The 25,945-nt window shown below is 41.6% G+C and overlaps 1 protein-coding gene across 2 annotated transcripts in view; it reads left to right on the forward strand.

Annotated features, from left to right (window-relative positions):
• The window catches only part of RB1 (RB transcriptional corepressor 1), a 59,859-nt gene that overhangs the window by 4,640 nt on the left and 29,274 nt on the right, over window positions 1-25,945 (forward strand). The window contains exons 3-17 of one of the 2 annotated variants that reach the window (XM_083628182.1): window positions 379-488; window positions 1,289-1,423; window positions 6,422-6,460; window positions 6,951-7,018; window positions 8,834-8,944; window positions 11,269-11,411; window positions 12,157-12,234; window positions 13,276-13,385; window positions 14,824-14,901; window positions 16,759-16,846; window positions 17,880-17,996; window positions 18,959-19,015; window positions 19,102-19,133; window positions 19,233-19,309; window positions 20,697-20,905. In XM_083628182.1, the coding sequence (XP_083484308.1) occupies window positions 379-488; window positions 1,289-1,423; window positions 6,422-6,460; window positions 6,951-7,018; window positions 8,834-8,944; window positions 11,269-11,411; window positions 12,157-12,234; window positions 13,276-13,385; window positions 14,824-14,901; window positions 16,759-16,846; window positions 17,880-17,996; window positions 18,959-19,015; window positions 19,102-19,133; window positions 19,233-19,309; window positions 20,697-20,905 (1,452 nt within the window). Of the gene's footprint in view, window positions 1-378; window positions 530-1,288; window positions 1,424-6,421; window positions 6,461-6,950; window positions 7,019-8,833; window positions 8,945-11,268; window positions 11,412-12,156; window positions 12,235-13,275; window positions 13,386-14,823; window positions 14,902-16,758; window positions 16,847-17,879; window positions 17,997-18,958; window positions 19,016-19,101; window positions 19,134-19,232; window positions 19,310-20,696; window positions 20,906-25,945 lie in introns of both variants that reach the window. The other variant, XM_083628183.1, reaches the window with a different exon arrangement.

The raw sequence follows: 25,945 nt of genomic DNA on the forward strand, positions 1-25,945 counted from the left end.
GGTGTGCCTTGTTGGGCCACATGCATGGGACACAATCCCCTTCTGAAGTGTTAGAGTGCTTCTGTTTCCTATTGATGTCCATGGGAGAGCCTGGGATGTGCTTAATTTTTTCACATTGACATGAATGGGGTTTCAGTATCCTAATCTTAAAATCTATCTTAAAAACGAATTCCACTGATTTTGAGGGGGTGCAGGAGAACCTCAGCTATTTTTATATCAATCATATCCATTTGACATTTGCTTCTTGGTAACATTTGCCAAATCATACTAGCATAGGCATATTCCTAAGAAAACGCTTTGTCTTAAGAAACAACATTGACTACTCAGTTCTGCTTCTGATTTACAATGAGGATGAAAACTACTATTTGTTTTTTCTAGGAGGGCCACCTTAAAAAAGAATGGTGGGGGATCTGTATTTTTACAGCAGCCATTGACCTGGATAAGGTGACATTCACTTTTACAGAGCTTCTGAAATGCCTAGGTATTAGGTAGGTTTGTTGAATCAGCTGAGTTTGATACAATTCAACAGGTATGGAATAATTCTGTGTGTATATTTTGTCAGAGGCTTATTTCCCGACTACTGCGAATGGGTCTGTTGCTGTGGTTTGGCCTAAAGCAATGTCTAACCAGGGTCTAGGATTTAACAAGATAAATGTTTCCTCATTTCACTTGCATGAAGAGGGGTCAGAGATCAGTTTTTATCAGATTGTACTTGAGAATGGGTAGGGACTGTTAACCTCCCTTCCTATTTCCCATATCAAATCCTACCCTGCTGTGGAAGAATACAAATTCCGGCATTTCCTCCCGGCTGCAAAGCTTAATAGCAGCTTGGTGGGTCTGCACTTTAGGTCAGCGAAGTGCTGTGCCATCCTGATAACTTTTATCAAGCCCTCCATGCATTGCAGCTGCATTTAAATAACGGCTGGTGGAGTAGGGAATCGTGATAGCAGCTTTGCCATCTCATGTCTGTTTTAGGCCAGGGAAAGAGAGTGGTGTCAGTTGGCTGAAGGTTGAAGTGCGATGAGATACAGTTTTTTTTCTTTGGGACTCCAGGGTGAGGTGCTGGATAGACTGCCTGGGGCCTGTTTGCCTCCTCCTGTGCCTGGCTTGGGGATAAAGCAAATATTTTAAAGGCCCTATATGCTTCACTGCTCTGTTAGCTGAGCAAAGCTTAAACCCTGTAGCATTGCTTAAAGAAAGTTTGGTCCTTTTTGAGAAATTGGCTTTTAATATGTGCTTTGAGCCTTATGGAAATATTTGATTATTGACTGTTATGTTTTTCTTGCAGCGTTTGCAAATTTGTGTACATGATTAAAGAAATGGATGTCAACATGGACACCATTAGTACTAAAGTGGAAAGTACTATATCACACCTAAAGAAAAAATATGATGTCCTGCTTGCACTATACCACAAGTTGGAAAGGTAAAGTGCTTATTGTTTGCTGTGTTCTAAAACCTAGTTTAAATTTAAATTTACTGTTTTGAGGGAATTACAGCATTAAAATGAACATTGTATTTGGGGATTAAGAATGGTGTAGTGGCTGGAATGTTGGTCTGTGACCTGGGAGACTGACGTTCTAGTCCCCACTCAGCCATGAAGCTCGTTGGGTGACCTTGGACCTGTCACTGTCTCTCAGAAATGATAGGTCAAGATATCCCCGCAACCTCCAGCTTAGTCTTGCTATTATTGATTGACATATCCCCCCAAGGTTCAAAGAATTGACAATCTTTCTGTTTAAAGCAGCACAATCCCAAATCACACAGATAAATGAACAGAATATGGTTTATTGGGCTTTAATTCAGACAAGTTAAAATCTGGGCAGGTGGCAATTATCAGGTTAATACTTGTGGTTAATACTTGCCAAGACCATCTGTTTACACTGAGCACACAAAGACCTGTGAGCGGGTTGGGGGCCTCCTTCGGGCTTGTTTTTATTCAAAGGAAAGTAAGTCTGACCTGTGCAAAGAACCTTCCATAATGGAAGATGATTGCCCTCTAGCCAAGTCTGCTTTCTATGGCTGCAAAAGCTTAAATATCAAGAATACTTTAGTCTCCGCCAAGGATGGCCTCTTGAGAACCACTTTCTGGATGAAAGTTGAGATTAATATTTAATATTCTAGGGGGAAAGTAATACAGGGTTGTATCCAACCAGGTTCCACTGACACAGCAGGAATCACCCTTTCTCTCCTTCAAAGTCTTCTCTGGGGAGGGGCAGCCCCATGGCGTGAGCGGAGGTCTGCTCTGTTTGTGCGAGGGCCGTGTGGGACACAACCCACAGTCCTCAGCACTTGCCTCTCTGACACAGACAGCTGCTGGATCAATAGATAGGGACAGTCTCACCGTGTCTAAGTTTGTAGCAAATACCAGTGTATGTATTTATGTATGTATGTAGCAGCTTGGTTCTGGTGTGACATAATTTTATTGTAAGATTTCCCCCTTCTCTGTACTGAATAGTTGGGGGCCAATTCTCTATTTCTAAATTAAATACCTGATGGGCCAAAACATTGTGTTAATGCAGATTAATATGTTGGTTTTCAATACAGTGGTACCTCAGGTTACATACGCTTCAGGTTACAGACTCCACTAACCCAGAAATAGTACCTCGGGTTAAGAACTTTGCTTCAGGATGAGAACAGAAATTGTGCTCCGGCGGCGCAGCAGCAGCAGGAGGCCCCATTAGCTAAAGTGGTACTTCAGGTTAAGAACAGTTTCAGGTTAAGAACGGACCTCCAGAACGAATTAAGTACTTAACCCGAGGTACCACTATAGTCCGTTAGAATCCCCTCCAGATGACCAGGCAGGAGAACATGGCAAAAGTTGTTGTTGTTTTTTTTTTTCCTTTTTTTTTTAAATACATATTTATTAAAGTTTTACAAAACAAAAAATTCATCATTTCAAAATGTATCATTTCCATACATAAAGCTCAAGAAAAACAAAAATATATGACAGGGGAAAAAAAGAAAAAATAGAAAAACAGAAAAAAGAAATACACTCTTTCTTAAATTTATAAAGTTCCATGCCCCTCTGTCTTGACCTCCTCACATCCCCCTTTTTTGTGTTCCACTTTACTCCAATCAGATTCAGCAAATTCAAAACCTTGTTTAAACCATACTTAATGTTATATTCTAATTATTATGTCCCCATTTTCCATTATTTTAATCCGTACCTCATCTTATAAAATATGACATAATATTGTTCTGTTCATAACCCCTTATCCTTTTTTTTAGATTCTTCTTTTCACACACCTTTGGCCAAAGTCACACAAACCCTGTTACTTTTACTTCCCACATCCTATTGACACTCAAAGATTTTACAGTATTTTTGTAAATAGTCCTTAAACTTTTTCCAGTCCTGTTCCATCGATTCTTCTCCCAGGTCACGGATTCTGCCAGTCATTTCAGCCATCTCCATGTAGTCTATCACTTGCGTCTGCCATTCCTCCACGGTGGGTAGATCCTGTGTCTTCCAATATTTAGCTAAAAAGTTGTTGTTTTTGTCTCTCTCTGTGGTAATATATCACTGACATGTAGCTAGGAGGGCTATTAAAGAAAATTGTAGGCTAGTTGTCTTGTGGACATATTTGTTGGCTAATATTTACAGAGCCAGAACTCCACCCATAGGACACTCGCCTGGAGGAAGGCAGGGGTGTCCATTCTCCTTTCCCACTATGGCCCTCCAAAACCGGGGAGGGGGGAGATAGAGGGCTGCTGTGAGGAGGGGAGATTGGCAAGAATCACTCTTTCTTCAGCAGTCATAAACTAATACACAATTCACATCAGTGACATACTGTTAACATCACATTTTAAATAGCAATTGCTAACAGGACAGAACAAGCTTAAATGGGTCTCAGCAGCAGAGCACAAAACCATGAGTCTTTTGAATAATATTTGCAAATAATGGCATGTAAATGTGTGTGTGTGCGCACACACACACACTATAATTATGTAAATTATTGTGCTACATTTGAACTTGCGTGTTTAAATTTGTTCATTCAATAAAGATACTGGTACCATACTGTCAGGGAACTGCCATCGGAACTAGAGGAGGAGGAGGCGAGGCTCCACAACGATGCTGGAGAGGGGCCAAGCAGGGAGAGAGGCAAGTCTCCTGTTGGGGAAGAAAATCAGCGCAACACCAGGGATAGAGGGGGGCCAATGGGGGAAGCAGAGAGCAGGCTCCGGGACTCTTCACTGGACACCAGCGGGGAGAGCACAGGTCCTCCGCTACCCACGCCCTCCCTGCGCAGAAGACTTCCGCGCAGGGAGAGTAGGAGGAGACTGGGCGTCAAACAACTTTTATGTTGGAAAAGGTTTAAGAAACGCCCACTGACGGATTCTGCCAGCGACTGAACAGCCACAGAGTGGATGGCTGTCCAGCGAGAAATGGTTTAACCAGCCAACCTAGCCCAGAGCGGCGGCTATTTACGCACAAGCAACCCCTAAAGCCATTACACATACTTAAGATCTCAAAATAGTCTACTCTTTATTGCTCTTGGATGGCCATCTGTCATGGATCCTTTGGCTGAGTGAGATTCCTGCATTGCAGGGGGTTGGACTAGAGGACCCCTCGGTCCCTTCGAACTCTGCGATTCTGTGTTTCTATTTTATTTTTTAAAAAATAATATTTATTACTTTTAAACCTTACAAAAAAGAAGAAAAGGAGAAGAAAAAAAGAGAGGAAAAAAAGAAAAAAACAAAAGAAAGAAAATACAATACAATATATAAACAATACACAACATTAACACATTAGGCTAAATAAAACAAAGCAACAACAATTTAAAAACATACATCATACCATTTCCATGCCCTATCTTTCATTCCCTCGTTTCATCGACCTCCTCTCACCTCCCTTTTTGTATTCCACTTCTATTAATTATTTCAACAATTTCTTTCCATCTTTCACTATTTTCTGTCATATAATTTTCTTAACTTATTTTAACCTTATTTTCCATTAATACTATAATACTTATTTATGCTTAACTCCTTATAACATTTCTACTAAAGCCATGTAATTTCATTCCAACATTTTTCTAACGCTCATTAATTTTGCAATATTTCTATAAATAAACTTGAAACTTTTTCCAATCGCGATTCTGTGTTTCTAATATGTCCTTTAGCAACATCCTTCCACCACAAATTTGCAGCATTGAAATCCTCCGGGCTGGAAGTGGGTGTTTGAATGGTGTGAAAGGGAACAAGGAGGAGAAGTTTAAAACTTCCTGTTAAGTCTCCCTGTAAAATACTGCAGGGAGTATCAGCATCCAGTGGTACCTCTGGAGGCAAACGGGATCCGTTCCAGAGCCATGTTCGCATTCTGAAGCGAACACAACCCACGTGTGCACAGGTCGCGATTTGCCACTTCCGCGCATGCGCGTGACCTCATTTTGAGCGTCTGCGCATGCGCGAGCAGCGAAACCCGGAAGTAACACATTTCGTTACTTCCGGGTCGCTGCGGAACGCAACCTGAAAATGCTCAACCTGAAGCTACTTTAACCCGAGGTATGACTGTACTACAGTACATAAAGGGAACAGAACAGTTCCCTCAAGCTGCCAGTTACTAGCATGTCTCTCAAGCTGAGCTGAAGAGTTTGGATAAGGGAGAGGAATAGGCAACTCTACTACACAAACACAAAGTAAAAACAAAAACCTGGTATTCCTATTTGGGGCTTTCACGACTAAGCATTGTTGTCCAAGAATATCCAGGGAACCCTGAAAAGACGCACCCCAAGTTACTGGACATGCTTTGCTTTGTATGCAAGGGATCTTCCTTCTTCCACAGCCCAGAGGGGCTCCATATCCACACTGAACTCTTCCTCGGAGGGTTCCTGGACCCTCACAAAGCTCTTCCTGCCTGCCTGCCCCCCTCAGCCTGAGGGGACGTAATGCAGGGGGCTTCTCGCAGCCTCACACAGGAGGGATCCGTTCTCTGTTCTGCTTCCCTTCCCTTCCCCAGCTCCCTCCAGCCTTGGGAGGCCTTTCTCCCCCCACGGCTTCAGCGCTTGCAGCCACAAGTTGGATCTGAAGTCTTAGGTGAGGCATAATGCGACAAGACTTCAGAAACTGCTCACAATCATAAAATTCCTTGTTGCAGAACGTGCCCGCCGCCGTGGGCTTTTCAGGTGCTTGCTAAATGGTACATATATATAAAATAATAGCGTATAGTATAATACTATATAGTATAGAAATAATAGTAGACAGATTTTAGCATTCATATGATAGTATAAGTTTCAGCATAATTGGAAAAACCACTGCAGAATTTCATTTTGCATCCCTTTGGCTCCTGGATCTAGGATCCAACCCTCTCCCACCAAACACATTTTCTTCAAAGCAGCTGTGACTTTAGAATACTCTGGGTGTGCTGAGTTGAAATCTTAAGTTTTAGAGTGCACTGATACGCCTTTTTTCTTTTTCTTTTTAAAAGAACTTGTGGACTTATCTATGTTGAGCATCCTGATGATCAGTAAGTTTGTCTGTTTTCATAAAATCAAAGAAATGTTGATGTGTGAACTGCTAGCTAGTGCATAGGTTCACAAGATAGCAGGTGGCAAAGGGTAGGAGTATATTTCACCGTTATAATGTGAAGGTATATTGTTTTAATAAACTGTGTTGGGGGTGTGGGGGTGCTGTTTATGTTTCTTACTATGTTAGGTATTTTTATATTATAAACTGCCCTGTCATCCTCGGATGAAGGGTGGTATAGAATTATTATTATTATTATTATTATTATTATTATTATTATTATTATTATTATTATTACAGTTTTAGAGAAAACTCCATGTCCCAGAGCAAGCAGTTCAAGCAGCCCCAAGTATACAGTAATTGTATTTTTTGGCTTAAAAACTCACAGCCACACAAAGCATTAAACCTTTGGTTTAAATCACTTTTTAAAAAGCGTTTTAAAGCAGGAAATGTAGAATCATCACTGTAATGTTTTTCTCTTCTATTTGTAGAGTTTGTGCTGAACTAAGTTCTTCACTAGTTCTAAAACTATGCTGGATCATGTTTCTTTTGGCAAAAGGTAAGTAGTAGTATCCTTCAGTGTTTAAACGAAAAAAGAACCCCCCCCCCGAAAATTGGTTTGACTATTTTGACTCTTAAGCTTTGCATTAATATTATAAGCCACCTGGAGAATGCTGTTATTGGGACCATATAAATGCTTTAGGTAGATCAGTCAATCAGTAAAATAATTTGAAATCTGAGAAAAGCAGGCATAGGGCTGGTTCCTACCGTGTGTGTGTGTGAGTGAGTGAGTGAGTGAGTGAGTGAGAGTGAATTGGGCGATATTCAGCTGGTAAAGTGATGGCAAAGCTTATCTCAGGAATACAATTGAAAGAAAAATAACAGAGGAAGATACTTATCAACTATCAGCTGAATTTTTTTTCTAGGCATGTTTGTCTTAGTTAGCGAATCTTCCTGTCAGTTTTACCATATAGTTGCCAAGCTAAGCAGTCATATTACCAAGCTGAATTCAGTGCTGCATTTGTGCTGAAATAAACCACCTGATCATGTATAGTGGAGCCCTTTGTGTAATACCTTGGTGTGCTACTGTTGGTTAGCATGGGCATATCCTAAAGCAGCAGGGGCCATTTTGGATAAACGGTGATGACTTGCCAGTGGCCTGATGTCAGGCGCAAGAGTTAAGGGGATCTCTTGTTTCAAATCTACATAAACACCATAGCCCTAAGGTTGGAGGGAAGCCTTCAATGAGGAAAAGGTAGCAATGAGATCTCTTATCTCTTCTAAGCACCGCAGTGGTCAGATCAGAGAGAAGCTGTCAGCTTAAGGGAGAGGTTGTGGAAATGCTGCTTTTTGCTGTCGTTCTGATCCTTGAGGTGCTCAGTCCTCTGGAAAAAGCAAGTAGAGGAATCTCCACCCCAGAGTTTAAGGGGAATGGGCTGGAAATGCTAAACGTGTGTGTGCGCGCGTGCCTGTCTGGCTGCTTGCAGGTCTGGTGCGTGGGAGAGGGAGAGGGAAAGAAATGTGTGCTTAGTGCGCATGTGTGGGACAATGGAAGAGGGAAAAGGCACATACATTTTTCTTGTTTTTGCCCTGCCCACCATGGGAACGTGCCCCTCAGAAGGTTGGACAAGCTTTGATCTGGCCCTCAGGCTGAAATAGGTGCTCAGTTCCTGTCTTAAAACTTTATTTGAGCAAGGTCCTGAATACTAGGCACTGAAAATTGTTCATGATTATAAAGTGTTTGGCAACCTAGATAATTTGCTGAAGAGCCATAAGATACAAAGTGTTGCATCCAGATTGTCTCTTCTGCAAAAGGAAGAGCTCCTTTCATTCACAGAAGGAGCTGAGCTCCAACAGAGGCCTCTGCTGGAGGGAGGGGAGCCAATGTCTGCTGATTCCCCCAGTCACCCACCCACCTTCCCCCTGTTCTGGAATGTCCCCAAACTCTCCCTTGTAGCTTTTCAGGAAGCAAAAAGGGCTGCAAGGGAATGGGGATTGTGCAACAATGGCCACCCTCTCTTCATTCAGTGTCCCATGAGCTCAAAATCTATGCCTAGAGGGCGGATTCAGCCACCTAGATCCATTAGCGGAAGCCAGTCCAAGGGCTCCTGCTAACCCAGTAGGGTTTTGCCTCATGCCCAGATCTGCTCTGGAGGACTGGGAGAACCCTCCGGAAGAGCAGGAAAGGGGAGATCCTTATGCTGAGCGGGCAGAACTGCTTGCACGGACAGAACACTCTCCTTAGCCCTGTCTTGAATTCCACCCTATGTAGTTCCAGCCTAGTTTCCCCAAATGTGAAACATGATACATTTTTCACTTATGGCTTAAAGAGGTGTTGATTGAAAATGTACTCTCATTTTTCTAATGTTTTCAGGAAAAATATTACAGATGGAAGAAGATTTGGTTATTTCCTTCCAGTTGCTGCTTTGTGTCCTTGATTATTTTATCAAACTGGTGCCCCCAGCAGTACTCAACGAACCATACAGTAAGGATTTAAGCTTTTCATTGCACACAACAGTAAACATGTTTGTAGTCCACATAAGAGATTGTGTGTTCTGTCCTGAAAAGATAAAGAGAATTTTATAAGTTGTTTAAACTGACCCCACTTTCATCTACTGTGTTGCTTATATTTGTGCCCCTTAGTGCATTCTGTACCAGAGCGACTGTTCAGCCCTGCAGATATATGTTGCTACAAAGGAGCAGTGAAAATGTAAAAGCTTACACTTAATAATATTTGGGAATCATGCTTGAGTATTGAAAACAATAACTGCATTATTTGCATTTTATAATACAGTACTTGCATAACTTTTGTATTGCTGCAATGCCCTTTAGAATCATTTCCCCACATTCTCTACGTCTCTGAAAGACTTGCCATGGTCACGGACAGGACTTTCAAAAAGAAATGCATAAAGTACATTCCATTTGTACATTCCAAACCCAAAGAGGGTTTGTACTGAAAATGACACAAAGAAAATTGAAATGTCTGTTTTAATCTGAGTTTTGTTCTTGTATTTTTGCATGCTGCTTAAAAATATTAAAATATTGTTTACAAATCCTATTTTAAGGTAAATAATAAATATTTACCTATGAAAGTTTTATTTGTACTTTACTAACTGGCCTGGTGGATGCTTGAATATATGTTAGACTTTGGTTTAAAGCATCCCTGAAACCTTTCAGAGAGCTATGTCATGTTTAAAAAGGTTTTTTAAATAAAATTGTTTTGTGAATTTGTCCTAGAGCTCTGTATAACCTGATATTCTGGCATCAAAAATATATGATGATACATATACTATGAATGCACATATCACATGAATGTGTGTTCTGAATTTTGGACCAGTGGGCACACTGCAGGTTTTGAAAGAGTGCTGTTTTGCAGTAACAAAATGGCTACCATGGGGGAGTGGCATAACATTGCAGCTCACTTCAGAAAGTCAGCCAATGTAATTGCTGCCCAATTACAACAGAAAGCCTTCTCCAGTACCAGGAACAATGTACACAGTAGCCACAATCACTTCTCTCCCTCACACTCATGCCACATATGCAGACCACCCACACACAGCCCCCCCCTCTCTCTCGCGTTCACACCCCCTTCAGGTACGCAGCCACACGTGCCACCCTTCCTCTCTCTCTCTCTGGCCAAATGCATCTCCTCTGTCTCTCTCTCTCTTTGACCACATAGTCATGCGCCCCCCCCCCATCTCACACTGCACACATATCTCTCCCCTCTCTCTCCTCTGCCTCTTCTCCCCCACCCCAAATCTTTTCAAACCAGCCAGAATGCAGTTGAAGGGGGGGGGGCTTCCAGTTCTAGCAACCACTCTACACTTCTGCCATTTCTAGCTATTTAATTTTTTGTGGGTTACCTGGACTTTGAGCACAGGTGCCTGAGGATGCCAGGGGAGGCCTTTGTGAGAGCCATGGAACCCAAGGGCACCAAACAGGTGATCCTCACAGTAGGCAAAAGGCCCCAGTCTATAAGGCTATTGCTTCATGCTGTTCTTCATTACTGTTGAAAGAAAATCCTGAAATAGTGCCAGTTGCAGAATCATTTTAGATTTCAAGATGAGGCAAAATTGTTTTGGTTGGTGGCTGAAAAACCAGGCACATTTAATTCAGAAATACTAAATTCTATTAATTCCTAAGTGTGAGACTAAAATTGTGTTCCTGCTTGTAGAATGACATAGAAAGAAACACAATGATGAGTTCTAGAACTATCTAAAATGCAACACAGATATTTCTAATACTGTTTTTATGTTTTAATATTTATTGCAAAACCCCTAAAAGGGACAAAAAAGATAGATATCCAGATCTTTAAAATTAGGGACACCATTTTCTGATAGCACTGTAAAAATGTGTGTTTGTGTGTGTACACACACACACACACACACACACACACACACACATTTTTGCTCCTTTTAGAGGTTTTGCAAGAAATATTAAAACATAAAACCAGTATTAGAAATATCTGTGTTGCATTTTAGATAGATCTCGAACTGATCATTGTGTTTCTTTCTATGTGATTCATAGAGAGAGAGAAGGGAGAAAAACTGAGGGATGGATGTGAATGCAGTTGAGTGTTGAGGATTAAGGGCTTGTGCCAAAGTTTCAAGGATATTTTAAGAAAGCAGGAGTCTTCGGAGGGTTATGCATAGTGAGTTACTTCTTGTTTAATAGATGTTCTCATTTCCTTTTCAGACATACAGATATAGCTTTTAAAAACTTATTTTCATGTGCTTAAAATATTGCATTTTTGCATTTTGCTTTGACTTAATGATGTGTGATAAACAAATACTTGCCTTCTTCCCATAGAATCCCTGAGTGCAATGTCTGTTCATAGCTCAGCTCGAACTTACAGGCGAACTCAGAACAGGAGTATACGTACTTCAAAAACAGATACAGAAATAAAGGTTATTGAAGAGCTTTGTAAAGAACACGATTGTAATTTGGATGAGGTAAAACCAGATTAGTGTTGTTGTTATTAAAAAAAACCAGTTTTCTGCAATGTCCTCCCCTGCCCCCCCCCCCAGGTGACCCACTCCCTTACTTTATTGCCTACAATCCCCCACTTCTCCTATAGTTTCTCAGCCTGTTATGGCTTTTGTCCCTCTCCCTGTGATCTAATGCCTTCTGAGCCCTTTTATGTTTGTCCTGGTAAAATGGATTTCTTCCACCGCTTAGAGAAGCTGCCCTACTCTGTTGCCGGCATGCTACAGACTTCTCTTCTTCCTCACATCTTGACCTCAGCAGTTAAATATATGTGAATGTTCCATAACCTCATAGCCCCCTAGTCAGTGTATAAGAATGGGTTGAAGTCCAAGAGCAACAATCTGTTATTTATCTATTACGGTTTCATCTGATGTATCTACTCCTAACATTAATGACATAATAGCATTTGGCACTGAGGGATTCCCTTTCTTTCCTCTTTGGAGATTGAAACCTTTGCCTTGTTTTCAGTGTAGTGGGGTCAGGAAGAGTGCCTTTGAACAATGTCCTGAATTTAGCTCTCAAAAATTAAAGCAATTGAAGATACTTAATAAAGTAATTTAAAAATCTAATGTCTGCATGTGGGCAACTGCTCAGACCTGGAAATACCAGCAAATACCGGTAAATCATAGTTTTTCAATAAGCTTGTTTTGCTATATTATACATGAAACTAAGACCACCTAATAGTGACACTTTTTTTTTTTACCTTTTAAGGTGAAAAATGTTTACTTTACTAGTTTTATTCCATTCCTGAACTCTTTGGGTATTACACCTTCCAGTGGACTTCCAGAGGTAACATTAGTGTAATTTTAAAATCTTTAATTAAGGGTTATCAAAGTGAATCCTAGTTATGTTTTTGTTAGTTTTATTCTGACTAATTCTTATAAATAGTTTATATAGGAGTAGCTACTTCACATCTTTTTGATATGATAGGTCCTTGGAACTGTCAGATTAAAGAGATTAAGAAGAACTTTCAACTGACAATCAAAGGGTTGTCATATAGATGATGGAGCAAATTTATTTCCTGTTGTGCCAGAGGGTAGGGCTCAAACCAGTGAGTTCAGTTACAGGAAAAAGGACTTAGACATCAGGAAGAACCTCCCAATTGTATACACCAGCAGAATACCTTGCAAAGAGCTAGACTGTTGAAAGTTTTGAAGTACAGTGGTACTTTGGTTCTCAAATGCCTTGGAACCCAAACACTGCAAACCCGGAAGTAAGTGTTCCAGTTTGCGAACCTTTTTCGGAAGCCAAACGTGCTCCATTTTGAGTGTTAATGCTTCCATTTTGAGTGTTACACTGAGGTCTGTCTCTTTTTGCTATTTATTTTGCATTTTTTGGTAGCTCTTTTTGTTTTGTTTTTGTGACTGTAGAACACAGTTCAGCTACTGATTAATTGGTTGTGTGACTGCAGTACATTGCTTATTGCTTTCTTTTTATGGATCAATGGTCTAGTTAGATAGTAAAATTCATGTTAAATTGCTGTTTTAGTGGTTGTTTTTAAAAGTCTGGAACGGATTAATCCATTTTGCATTACTTTCTATGGCAAAGCGTGCCTTGGTTTTGGAATGGACTTCCGGAACGTATTGAGTTTGAGAACCAAAGTACCACTGTATAGGCTCTTGGATGCTGTAACAGTAGATTTTGTTAATCAGTAGCGGGTTGGTGGAGTAGATTATTTTGGAAGTCTCTTCCAACTGCACAGGCCTCTAATTACTTTCGGGAATGAATTGAATTGCAAATAAATAGCTTTCATATGAATAGTTAGACAATTGTGAGCCTAGGTCTCAGTCTTAGTTTTTTCCTTTTGTCCCCTTTTTGTTAAAACCCAAGGTTGAGAGTATATCGAGCAAATATGAAGAAATGTATCTGAAAAACAAGGATATTGATGCCAGATTATTTTTAGAGAAAGATGAAACTTTGCAATATGATCGCACTGAATGGTAATTTTTTTAAATTGCTTTATTTTGGATTGTAGTAAATTCTACTACTTCTTTGAAGCAAAATGGAAACCTGGGGGAAATGTTTCTTAACTAATCTTATCTTGCGGGATTTTTCCAATGATAAATGAGTTAAGAGCTGTAAAATTCTGTGAGAAGTGCTACATGAGAATAAATAATAAGGCTTTAAAACCGCTGCTTTAGAATATGGCTTCTATGAATAATAATATCTGTATGAGTTCTTTCTAATCATCCTCCTCCCAAAATGTCCTGTCATTTTTCCACTTGCTTTAATTAATACGTTTAGAGCTGAGATTCTCAAATACTGATAATGAGCTTCTCTTCACTGGGCTGTCATCATGGACCTCAGCTGGAGGCCTGATGTTTCTTTCTTGGAGTTGCAGCTGGAGTCTGTCATGGCAGCAAGTGAGTGCTCCATCCCTGTGTATCCAAGGAAACTGGCCTTTTTCCAGCACTGACCAGCAGGGGAAAGCCTTCCCTTCTGCTGTGGATGGATTGCTTGAAGTCCCACCTGGCTTGACTTTCGGGGGAGTTAAGGCTATAACCCAGAGCTTTCAAAAGATTTCATGTTGGTGACGCACTTTTTAAATATGCATCATTTCACAACACAGTAATTGAGTTTGTAGTTTGTAGCTCCGCTACATGTGGAAAGGCCACTTTTTAAGGAATCTTGCCTGGGTCCCGAAGACTTAAATAACTATCACCAAGTTGCAAATGTCCCCTTCCTAGGCAAGGTTTTTGAGCAGGCAGTTGCTAACCAGCTCCAGGCTCTCTTGGAAGAGACTGATTTTCTAGATCCATGTCAGTTGAGGTTTAGGCCTTGTTTTGGCATGGAAACTGCCTCTCCCGTCTCTTGGGGAGTGCAACCCATCCATCCATCCATCCATCCCTTCATCCAGGGCAGTTTACAATATAAAAAGACAAAAATGCACACCTTAATAACAGACAACAACCCCCCCCCCCCCATATTCTCACAGTTTAAAAGGACATAGATTAGATAAATTAGATGAAGGCCTGGGAGAAGAGGAACATTTTTGCCTGGTGCCTAAAGGAGTCTAATGAAGGTGTCACACAAACCTCCCTGGGGGGGAGCCTTCCATAAACAGGGAGCCATCTCTTCACTGGAGCAGAAGTGAGCAAACCACAAGCTCCTGTATGATTTAATGAAACCATGGCTTCATATCCTGGCTTGTTTGGATATTTCCTGGTTTGAACAAAATGAGAGAGCATAGTTAGTGAGAAGACTTCCTGGTTTGTTTGCTCATGGACATAAAGGGTAAAGAAAGGAGGTTTTGTGCAAGATCAAAGTGCTCCTTCATACCTACCTACCAAGCCAAGAGTTTGTTGTCCAAATGCAGGCATCTTGGCTGGAATACATCAGGCTTTTATGCAGACAAGTTAACATTTTTCTCATGTTAAGTTTACAGTCGGAGAGAACACCAACCAAGAATAACCCAGGTTATGATCCTCCTGTTGTACTTCCACAGACCCCGGTTCGGTAAGAATAATTGTCCTAGTTTTGAATTTAGTTGAAAAGGTTTAGAAAATTATTTCTACGGGTATAGGAAATACAGTGAGTTTATCTGAAATTCTGTTTGTCCTGCAAGTGCTTCAATTCTGATTTAATGCTTCTGCATAAAAAAGCATTTGCAAAGTCCCTACAGACAGGCTGAACGGTATCACTGGTCTTTCCAGCAAAACCAGCCTTCAAGTTCAGCTCACAAAAGTAGACAGTAGTCAGTGTCTTCTGGCTGACAAATTCTCTCCACAGTTAGAATGCGTGTCAACATTGCATGGCTTTAAATCAGTTCAGCCACTGCTCCCCAGAAGCTTAATCAGAACTTCCACAGCCGCTGCAAAATTAAGCTCATAGACTGTATGAAATGTTGCTGAGGATACTAGTGAAATGAATACAAGGAAGTACCAGTCCTGTTTTCAATAATGTTCCAAAGAAGGTTATTTCTGGTAGTTGTGTTCAGCTGATCAAATCTTGGCTTACTAACCTCTGGGTCAGTAAATTCTGATTAAATTGGGGAGTCACAATACTTCTAGAGCAAATGTCTGTACTTATGTTGAGGGAAACTGAGCTGTGGAACACCTTGCTACCAGGAAAATACCAAACTCTGCCTCCATCTTCTGCCATTTGGTGACTTCTGCCTCTGCAGCACCATTTTGTGATTGATGAGTTTCAGTGAGTTAAGCTGTCTCTAGTGTGTCCTGGAGGTAGAATTTTTGAGAAGCCCTCTTTTAATCTGTCCTCATGCAGGAGTTGCTCCAGCCCCCTGATCATTTGGGTGGCTCTACTCTGAAACTTGCCCAGATCTACAGTATCCACATTGAGCTGAGGCATTTTCATATTAGCAGATCTATTTTAGATCCCTAGGATGGATTTTGGTGTGGACAAAGCACAGTGCATTACTTAATGCTGCCCTTTGCATTTTATTTATATTATTGTGATTTTATTGTTATATTGCTTTATTTATCACATTAATCTCCTGGTTATAATAGGTATTATATACTGTAACTAATGTAATTAATAAATAATGCCCTTGCACACAAGCTAGGAAGCTATGGTTAATGACTTCCAAACAAGCCTGAATATAAAGGGATAGTTTGACACTGGCTGCATATCTTGGTTTGTTTAGAAGCCATTAACCATAGTTTCCAGTGTTGATGTAACAGGAAACTACTGTCACGGCGCTGTCAGACAAGACTGTCCAGAGTGAGGAATTAACTCTTTATTGTCAAAAGTACACTTGCAAGTTAGGGGAAGGCAGGTCTATCAGTCCACGTCTCAGCTGCTACAAGGTGTGCACCTGATGAGGCAGTTGCCGCAACAGAGAGTCCTGGCCCCCGACCTCAGCTTATGTATCTCCCCGATCTGAGCTGTGTGTAAGCAGGTGCAGACTTTGCCTGTGTGAACCTGCTTCTGCTCCTCCCTCTGCAGTCCTCTTCTGGACCTGGGGAGCTGGGGGCAGGAGGAAGCGGTGTGGAAGCCCTGGGCTCTCCACCAGCCTCTTCCTTCTCTCCCTACATGCTCCCTCAGATCACTGATCCCTTCTTCCAAGTCAGTCCCAACCCCCCTCCTCCCAGTGCCCACTCTTCAGCGTCTAGCCAGTCCCAACAACTACGATTTCTCCTGCTTTCCAGGTCCCTTCCTTGCGGAAGGAAGGAAGGAAGGAAGGAAGGAACTAAGCATGCAGGTGTAGGAAGCCTGTTCATATTGCTGTTCGTTATGTAGTTATTTGATGTCCAAATGTGGGCGATGTATCATTTTATGTGGTGATTTTGTTCTGTTCGAAGGCAGTTTCTTCATTTCAGAAAATAGTAATAAAAATACTTTCCCCCTGTGTAGTGCTGCGATGAATACTATCCAACAGTTAATGATGATTTTAAACTCTGCAAGTGATAAACCATCAGATAACCTTATCTCATATTTTAACGTAAGTAACATCATTTTAACCAAAGGGACTGGTTTGAATGCAGTATAAAAAAATCAGAATTTAATGTTATTTTATGCTTCACAAATGTTTCATGTTCTAACATGTCCTTTTCATGCTACTTCCCCACCCCACCCCGGCTTCAGATAGTATAGCCCTATTTATCTCCAGGTCTCCAGAGGCGGAGCTAGCTGTGCCCCCGGGGGAAGGGCAAACTGCCTGCGGGGGCGCGGGGCGCAGTGATGTCGCCCCCCAGGGGTGACACCCAGGGTGGGCCGCACTCACCGCACCCCCTTTCCTCCGCCAGTGCCAGTCTTCTAACTCAGAATATTCTAAAGTAGTAGAAGGAATAGATGATAACTTTTAAGCATCATATTAAAGCTCTACTAAGTATCCTAGTACGTTTGTTTTGCCAGCAATGTAACTTTAATTCCTTGGCAGGACATACAGATTTGGGTAAGAGAGGAATTGGGTAGTGGTTGTTCCCAGAGATCATAGAATGATCCCATCACAAACACGCTTACGAAGTAGACTTTAACGTCTTTTGAATAATGGAGAGGCATTTGTGAATCTAGATATTGTAGTGAGAAAATCCTTTTTTGCAGTGTTTTATTTAGAACCTCCTTGTTAGGTGGTAGTCTCCTGAATTGTGGTAAAGTAATTGGATGTACGTATTTAGACTTTTGAGGATTTCATAGAAGCCCTTTTTGCTGCCATGAAAGATATTAGCCCATTTTCCGCTCTCAAACTTCTTTGATAGTTGGCTTTCTTTCTTTCTCTTTCTTTCTTTCTTTCTTTCTTTCTTTCTTTCTTTCTTTCTTTCTCTCTCTCTCTCTCTCTCTCTCTCTCTCTCTCTTTCTCTCTCTTTCTCTCCCCCTCTCTTTCTTCCTCTCTTTCTCTCTCTGACCTCCCAGTATTCTCACTGAAAATCAGTTCTTCATTCCATAAAGCACGAGCACTAGCAGAGGATAGTTCTTGTTTATCCAATATATTATATCTGTTCATCTAAGGGCAGGCTTCCCCCATCTCATTACAGAACTGCACTGCAAATCCTATGCAAAGCATACTGGAAAGAACAGAAAACCTGAGCCATGTCTTCAGAGAGAAATTTGCTGAAGCAGTTGGGCAAGGATGTGCTGAAATTGGATCACAGGTGGGGTTCTCTGTGGCTGTGCAGGCATCATCCCAGGCTGGATTTGAATGCACATTCAAACTGCCCGTCTTGCAGGACTCAAGGAGGCTCTGCCACTGCTGATGGTCTCACAGTCCAAATGTAGAGCGCTTTTGCTTTCGCTCTTTACACACAGCTGAGATAGACCAGTGCCTGGCCTATGCAGGCTGTGCTGATTTAATTTCTCCAGGATCCGTGCCACTCTCTGGACTGTACATTTGGTATCCAGCAGGATGCTTCTATCTGAATATCCCAGGGCTGGGGTGGGGAGTGTACACTCTAGACTGGACAGTACAGTTTACTGCAATTATGAGGCAAACTCACGACTTTTCATTTCAGATTCTTTCTTGATGTATCATTTGCTTCTAATTCTGTGACTAGGAATGCTTAATTGAATGGATATTATGCAAAAATATTACATTAGACTTAGTGAGCCATACAAGTCCATGCAGAGCTTGCTTGAGTCTTGCTACAATAAAGTTATGAACTCAGACAAAATAGCAGCTGTTCCCTGGAGGGCCCCCGCTTACCTCTGCAAGGTCTGGGGCAAGTGGTGTACCTGGTTGCCCCCCCCCCGCCCCATACAGGCCTGGAGCCATAAGGTTGGGCTGAGTTGCAGGGCCATAATATCTTGCCAGTTGGCATCTAGCACCCTTTCTCCTGAGAGTTTGCTTTGATTTCCAAATAGTGTGTTCCAAAAAAACCATGCAACAAAAACATTTGTTGGGGATGGATTTCTACAAATATCCTAGTCTTGGATATGCCTTTTTCTTCTTTTCTGGGGTGTGCGCGTGTGTCTGATGTAGTAGAGCAGTTCTCTCATAAACAGCCACATTAAACCCATTAATCACAAATAAACTGAAGTGTATTTCAGAAGGTCATTCTCTTAAAGCAAAGTATTGTTACAACTTATTACATCAGCTTTTAAATTGTTTTCCCCCTAGAGGTATAGGCTTGGTGTACGGTTATACTACAGGGTGATGGAAGCCATCTTAAAGTCGGTAGGTGTTCAACATACAGAATTTTTAATATTTATATTCCCTTTTTAATGGGCTAAAGTATATCTTCATTTATTCATTTATCTTAGGAAGAAAAACGCCTATCAATTCATAATTTTAGGTATGTTTGGCAAACCTACTTCAAAGTTATATTTTAAATACATCTAAAAAATGTTAATGTTGAAATGCTGAAAGACTGTCTTTTTTCTCTTTTTTATAGCAAACTTTTGAATAACAACATCTTTCATACATCTCTGTTGGCCTGTGCTCTTGAAGTTGTCATAGCTACTTATGGCAGTAAGTTGTATATCTATGCCATATTACGGAAGGGGCTGTTTCATCCATAGTGATCAGTCATGATCCTTCCCCCCTCCCTTGCCTTTTCCCACACAGCCACGACTTCCCTAGACTTCCCTAGTATTTACTTTGTTTCACCTAATGCTGGTAAGAGTCCGTTGTGGTGTTTTGTGTGTGAGTTTTATCCTTGCGACAATGTTTTTAATATCAAATTATTAAAACTGAGTTATTTACATTTGAAATACTGATTACTACATTATTTACAAAAGGAACACCAGGCAGATTAATGCCAGAAGGCTGGGGTGGGTGGGTTAATGTACCCAATTTCCAAAACTGTTATAAAATTGCCACCTTTTGTATAGCATTCCTTCCCCAGTCTCAAGTTAACAGACTTCCAGTTTCCTTCAGAAACACTGAACCATTAGGGCATGTTGAATTTTTCAGATTCCTTAGAATGAGAGGTGCTGAAACACGGCTTGGGAATTCAAAAGATATTTCAGTTAAATTAATATAATTTAGTTTTGCTTGGTAAGTAAAATGTGTGTAAAATTGCGGGTGGCGCTGTGGGTTAAACCACAGAGCCTAGGACTTGCCGATCAGAAGGTTGGCAGTTCGAATCCCATCCCCGCAATGACGGGGTGAGCTCCCGTTGCTCGGTTCCAGCCCCTGCCAACCTAGCAGTTCGAAAGCACATCAAAGTGCAAGTAGATAAATAGGTACCGCTCCAGCGGGAAGGTAAACGGCGTTTCCGTATGCTGCTCTGGTTCACCAGAAGCAGCTTAGTCATGCTGGCCACATGACCCAGAAGCTGTACACTGGCTCCCTCGGCCAATAATGCGAGATGAGCACTGCAACCCCAGAGTCGGTCACGACTGGACTTAACTGTCAGGGGTCCCTTTACCTTTTACATAAAAAATGATTGCCAAGTACTTGCAATAATATTCTATATTTTTTAATAATAATAATATTTAATATCATTTGGCATTGTGCTATATTTTCAGAAGGTAAAATTAAAATTCTTAGATTTTCTGAAAACAGTAAATGTAGACTTACCAAGCTAAATGTGGTCCAGTTACCAAAATATAGCAGATTTGAATTCCTCAAACCCCAAAATTATTTTTAAGACCAGACCACTCACTTAATTTCCCCCCAAATAAGTAAGTTTAACCTCCTAAAATGACATGCTCTAGAACCATAGTTTCTTTGGGAATTTGTTGTCTGATCTCAGATCTTAAATGCTGGAGCAAAACCTGTTTTCAACAGGACTTCCTTGGATCTGGAACTTTGAGAATAGGGACATGATAAATGGCACATCTCAGTGTGTAGGAACAATTTATTGAGGACTTGCGTTATTCAACAAAAGAATAATCAGTTGTGTTCTCTTTAGCCCCAAGGAATGCTTCACAAAGTGAAAGTATGAATATGGAAACAGATTTATCTTTCCCATGGATTATCAACATATTTGACTTAAAAGCCTTTGACTTATACAAGGTTATTGAAAGCTTCATTAAAGCAGAACCAAACTTGACAAGAGAGATGATAAAACACCTGGAATGCTGTGAACACCGTATAATGGAATCCCTGGCGTGGCAATCAGTAAGTTGTCTTCTCCATTCAAATACTAGCAAGGTCTAAACCTGCTTAGCTTGTGACCTCAGGCAACATCAGGTGTGTTCAGGGGTCTATGGCCTTAGGCACTGGTAAGTTGCTTTCTAAACATAAAAATGTAGTGTATGACAGGAGTATAGATACATAAAATATATGTTATTTAAGAAATACCACCATTTTATCTCTGTCCTATATTTGCACTTGTCTGTCATCTCACTGGCAATGTAGTGTGCATGCCCTCTCAAGTTAAAGCCCAAGAACCCCTTGGCCACCCTGGTGCCCAAGGCTCGTTGGCTTACAGTTGGGTGAGGGGAGCAGCCGCTGGCAGTAATGGTGGTTGGAACTCCAAAGGGTAGGGACATTGTGTACCTGGCTTCTGACACCAAGCACTAATTCTTGCCAGATGGGTAGCGGGGAGGTACAGGGATCTCAGTTTCATGCAGGCACGGCAGCAGAACCAATCTGGTTGTCCTGCTGCCGCCCCCACACCACGTGGATCTCCCTGTGCCTTGCCCACTCCCTCTTGGTATGCAGCAGCCCCATCTTCACCAACCTCCTGGTTGCTTCTGCTAAGTGACCTCTTCTCTGGGGGGCGGGGTGAGGAGGAAGAGGAGGCTCCTCTGGGCAGCCACTCCTGGCCATCAGTTGGGCTGGGCGATACCAGCTTTTCAACATTACGGTATATCGCCAGCCAAACATTGCAGTTTGGTCATATTCCACAATGTTGAAAAAACAAGCTGCATTGGCCTTTTCCCATGAGGCACCTGGAGAAACTGCCCCCGCTCTCACCTTGGGAACTGTGGTGGTTTCACCCAGGCGCTCACAGGCTGGAAAATTGCAGCTTGTTTGCACAGCTCAGCTGGGAATCAAGAAGGTTCCCCCTCCCCAGCTGAGTCAGCCCTGGTGCTCCCCCCGCTCCCCTAAGCTGAACAGTTTCACGGAGCCCCCACCCTGCCGCTGGGTCATGGGAGCTCATTTAAGTGCTTGGCTGTTGGTTGCTGCTGTGCTTACAGCACCACCTGGCTCCAGTTCATTCTCCACAAAACTTTGATATAGATATGAACTGTGGAAAGGCTTTCTGCCTCAACTTCAGTGTTTCTTTGTGGTCACACACCATTCTAAGCATGCCTGTTGATGGAATATTTCTTTGACTTCTATTAGTTTGTTAAACCACAGAGCCTAAGACTTGCCGATCAGAAGGTTGGCGGTTCAAATCCCCGTGACGGGGTGAGCTCCCGTTGCTCGGTCCCAGCTCCTGCCAACCTAGCAGTTCAAAAGCATACCACCGTGAGTAGATAAATAGGTACCGCTCCGGTGGGAAGGTAAACAGCGTTTCTGTGTGCTGCTCTGGTTCGCCAGAAGCGGCTTAGTCATGCTGGCCACATGACCCGGAAGCTGTAAGCCGGCTCCCTCGGCCAATAAAGCGAGATGAGCGCCGCAACCCCAGAGTCGGTCACGACTGGACCTAATGGTCAGGGGTCCCTTTACCTTTACCTATTAGTTTATGGCTTCTTGCACATATTATATGGCTTTTGTTTATGAATTAAGAAACAATTGATCATTTCATCAATATTGCCAATACATTATTAGCCCACGTGTTGCCTTTTGTTGATCAGATCATCCAGCTGAGGTTAGGGCAGCTGCACACTCCTCAGTCAAGGAAGTTAAAGATCCCTCTGCATCATAGGAGGACAGAGTGCGATGGCAGTTTCACTCCCCATTATATCGCTGGTGAAACTGCTACCGCTCCCGAGTCCCTCTGCTAGCAGCGCCACTGGAGGAAGGAACTCTAGCAGAGAGACCCAGGAACAGCAGCAGTTTCACCATCAATATACCGCTGAGTGAAGCCGACACCACGGTCTGCTCCTCCTCCTGGTCCTGGGCAATAGACTGATATGTCACCCAGGCCTAGCCATCAGTCGCACCTTCCCTAGAGCCACGAAAGTAGCAGGACTCCTTTCCCCTCTCCGTGCTGCTTCCAGATGGGCCTTCTCTTCAGGATATATGAATTTTTGTTGTTGAGATGGGCTTCCTCACAGTTGGTTATTTTGCAGTAGTGTGGGGAGCAAAAGGAAATTCAATCAAAATCATTACAGATGGGAGAAATTAGGACTGTTATTCTTAAAATTAATTCCTGTAAAGCACTGGGGCCAGATGGTTTTCCTGTGGGTGGTACGATTCATATCTAGATTTCTTGCACGCTAAGCTTCTTTCTGTTTATGAAAATGCCTTTGAGGCAGGTACCTGTCAACTTCAGTGTCAATGTATGAAGCACATATGTCTCTGAAACCTGGCAGAGTGCACACTAATGGTGAAAATATAGACCAACCTCTTTAATTAATGTTGGTGTTAAAATGCCAGCAGCAGTTCTGGCTAATATATTGATCAGTGATTTCAACAGTGTGTTTCATTCAGCAGACCATCTAAGATGGGAAACCAATTTAGTGGCTCTATATAGTCTTTGAATGGGTCTGGCTGCACTTACTTCTTTGGGTGCTATAAAAGCATTTGACAAAGTATATTGGCAGTTTATGTTTGTTACTTTGGAAAAGTTTGGATTTCCTCAAGAACTTATAAAATGGATTAGAATTTTATACCAACCTCCTAAATCTTAAGTAAGGACAAATGGAATTATTTTTGATCCGTTATTTGGAGAAAGTTACAAGCCAGTGTTCTCCTCTGTCTCCAGTGATATTTCCAACCCTACAATTCTGTATTTCTGTTATGTATCAGTCCACATTTATCCAATGTTGTAGAACACTGAGTTATCAAAAGTTGCTTACAGGATCATCTTCATCCCCCCAAAATAAAAACAAAACCTGCTCTGTAGAATATTACCTATACTGTATTGTTTAAGTTGACTTCTCTTGACTGCAAAATTATTCTGCCCAGTAGATGTCAGGCTTTTCCATCTTACACTTTATAGTTTCAGGCATGAAAAACACTCTCTTCCTTTGTAGACATTACAGCTAACCTTGGTTGTATCTTTCCTTCTCGACATGGCAGATGTGACACAGCTGTGATACCTTACATCTTGCTTTCACTTGCTTTCTCCTTTACTGACTGTTTCTTTGATCTTTTCTATTATTATTTTTTCTACAACAAACCTTTTGAGGTCGTTAAGCTAAAAACAAGTTCTTTGCACAAGGCTTTCCTGGGAGCCTCACGGCTGGGAATGAACTTGGCCTTACATTGTTTTTCACTGCCCTCGTTCAGCCACTCTTGGATTGCATACCACCCCCCACCCCCCACTGTCCTTGGCTTGAGAGCCTTGGGATATGAAAAAGTATTAGTTTCTTTCTTTCTTTTTTAAACTTGGGGTTGCGTAACTGGCAGTGCTGGTGAGGCACTCTGTCTCGTCCTTAAACAAAGGGGCATGCCATTAAGAATGAAGCTTCTTGCAAAGGGCCATGTTCTGGGAAGTTCATATGCAGCTATTAAATTAGCCATGGTTAAAAAAACATGGTGGTTTGGTAGATGAGCATGTTGCAATAAAATTCTCCTAACCTCAGCCTTGGTATCTTTTGATAAATATTCTGGATCATAACATAGCTTGCAAATGGAAAATAAAACTGAGGCCCTGAAATAAAAGTCAGTATTAAAATGTGTGTGTGTTAGTGGTACATGATTCAGAATGTGGAGGCCGCTAGTAACGTACGTACATTATAATCAAAGGTCAACAACTTTTTGCGCAGGAGGGAAAGGCTAGGCAGGAGAACAAATACTGTTCTGTTGAGCACCGGCTCCTATGGGAAGCATCATTTGATCATTTCCCACATCCACTCTTTCCTGAGAGATGTTAGCAAACCTTGCAGCTTGAGTGAATTAGATTGGAATAATCACTTAAAATTTCTGGAGCTCAGAGTCTTTTTTCACTCAGGAACTTTTTACAGAATGAGTGGAATAGCAGTCATTTTGTTTGAAGAGAACAACAAAATGGCTCAGCATTTAGGTATGGAGTTAACTTACAAACAAACCATGTCCTCATGTGGTGTAAAACAACACATGCATTAGCTACTAACTCAAGAGAAGGAAATGTCTTTGCTTTTCTCCAGCAAGGGAAAGTCTAAAAGGAAGCATGTGGTAATAGCCACTGATTTAGTGTACTCTGCACACCTCCAGAAGGCGTTGCCAGACTCTCTCTCTTCCCCAGTTGTCCTATCTGAGGGTAAAGGCTGGAGGGGAAGAAGGTGAAACTTGTAGCTGCCTTTGCTGTTCTGGCCTCACCTGTGTGAAGTACCAGATGGTGGCTGGCAAAACCAAACTTCACTGAGCTAACTGTAATCGTTGTAATAGCAGGCTATGTGTTTGTAGCATACATTCTGAAATACTTATATTTCTCAGCTTCGCTCTAAAAACATTTACAAACAGTTATTGTACCCAGTGCACTGTTTTCTGTTGAGGCCAATTAACAGAGCTTTCTCAATGGAAGTACACAATGTAAACAGCAAACTATTTGCATTACATGGATGAATTCGTAGAATGACTCTCACGGGGCTAAAGTATCAACATTTCCCCTTCTCTGCCTACATAATGCAAGGGAGGATTTATGGCAAATTTACTTTCAGTTTCAGTGAACTGCTTGCTTGTGAACCAGAAATTGTGTTTTAAAGTAAACGATTACCTGCTAACAAACCAACTTTATGCCATGAATTACATGAAGCTGCTTTCTTTGTTTACTAGCTTGCTGATTTATGTGAACCTAACAGTTTGCTCCAGCTTGCTGAGACTCAAGCGCCATTTGTCCTCTGTTCAGCATGTAAAAAGAAATTCTGAACCAAAGCAGCAAGTTCCTTGACTAGCAGAAGCATACATTTCAAGCAACATTAATCTGTACACTCCAAGTGTAATTAAATGTTGTTTGCAAAGAAGTGAAGACTAACCTGGATAATTAATTTAGCATTAGATCGCTTGTGATCAGGCCATTCCCCATCACAAGGATCAACCTTTTTGTGTCTGGGGGTCTTGCAATAGGTAGGATTATTGTAGGTATTCATCTTCACAAGATTCTTTGAGCCTCTGGTGTAC

This window comes from Podarcis filfolensis, assembly GCF_964270895.1.
Source record: "Podarcis filfolensis genome assembly, chromosome: 1".
NCBI lineage: Eukaryota > Metazoa > Chordata > Lepidosauria > Squamata > Lacertidae > Podarcis > Podarcis filfolensis.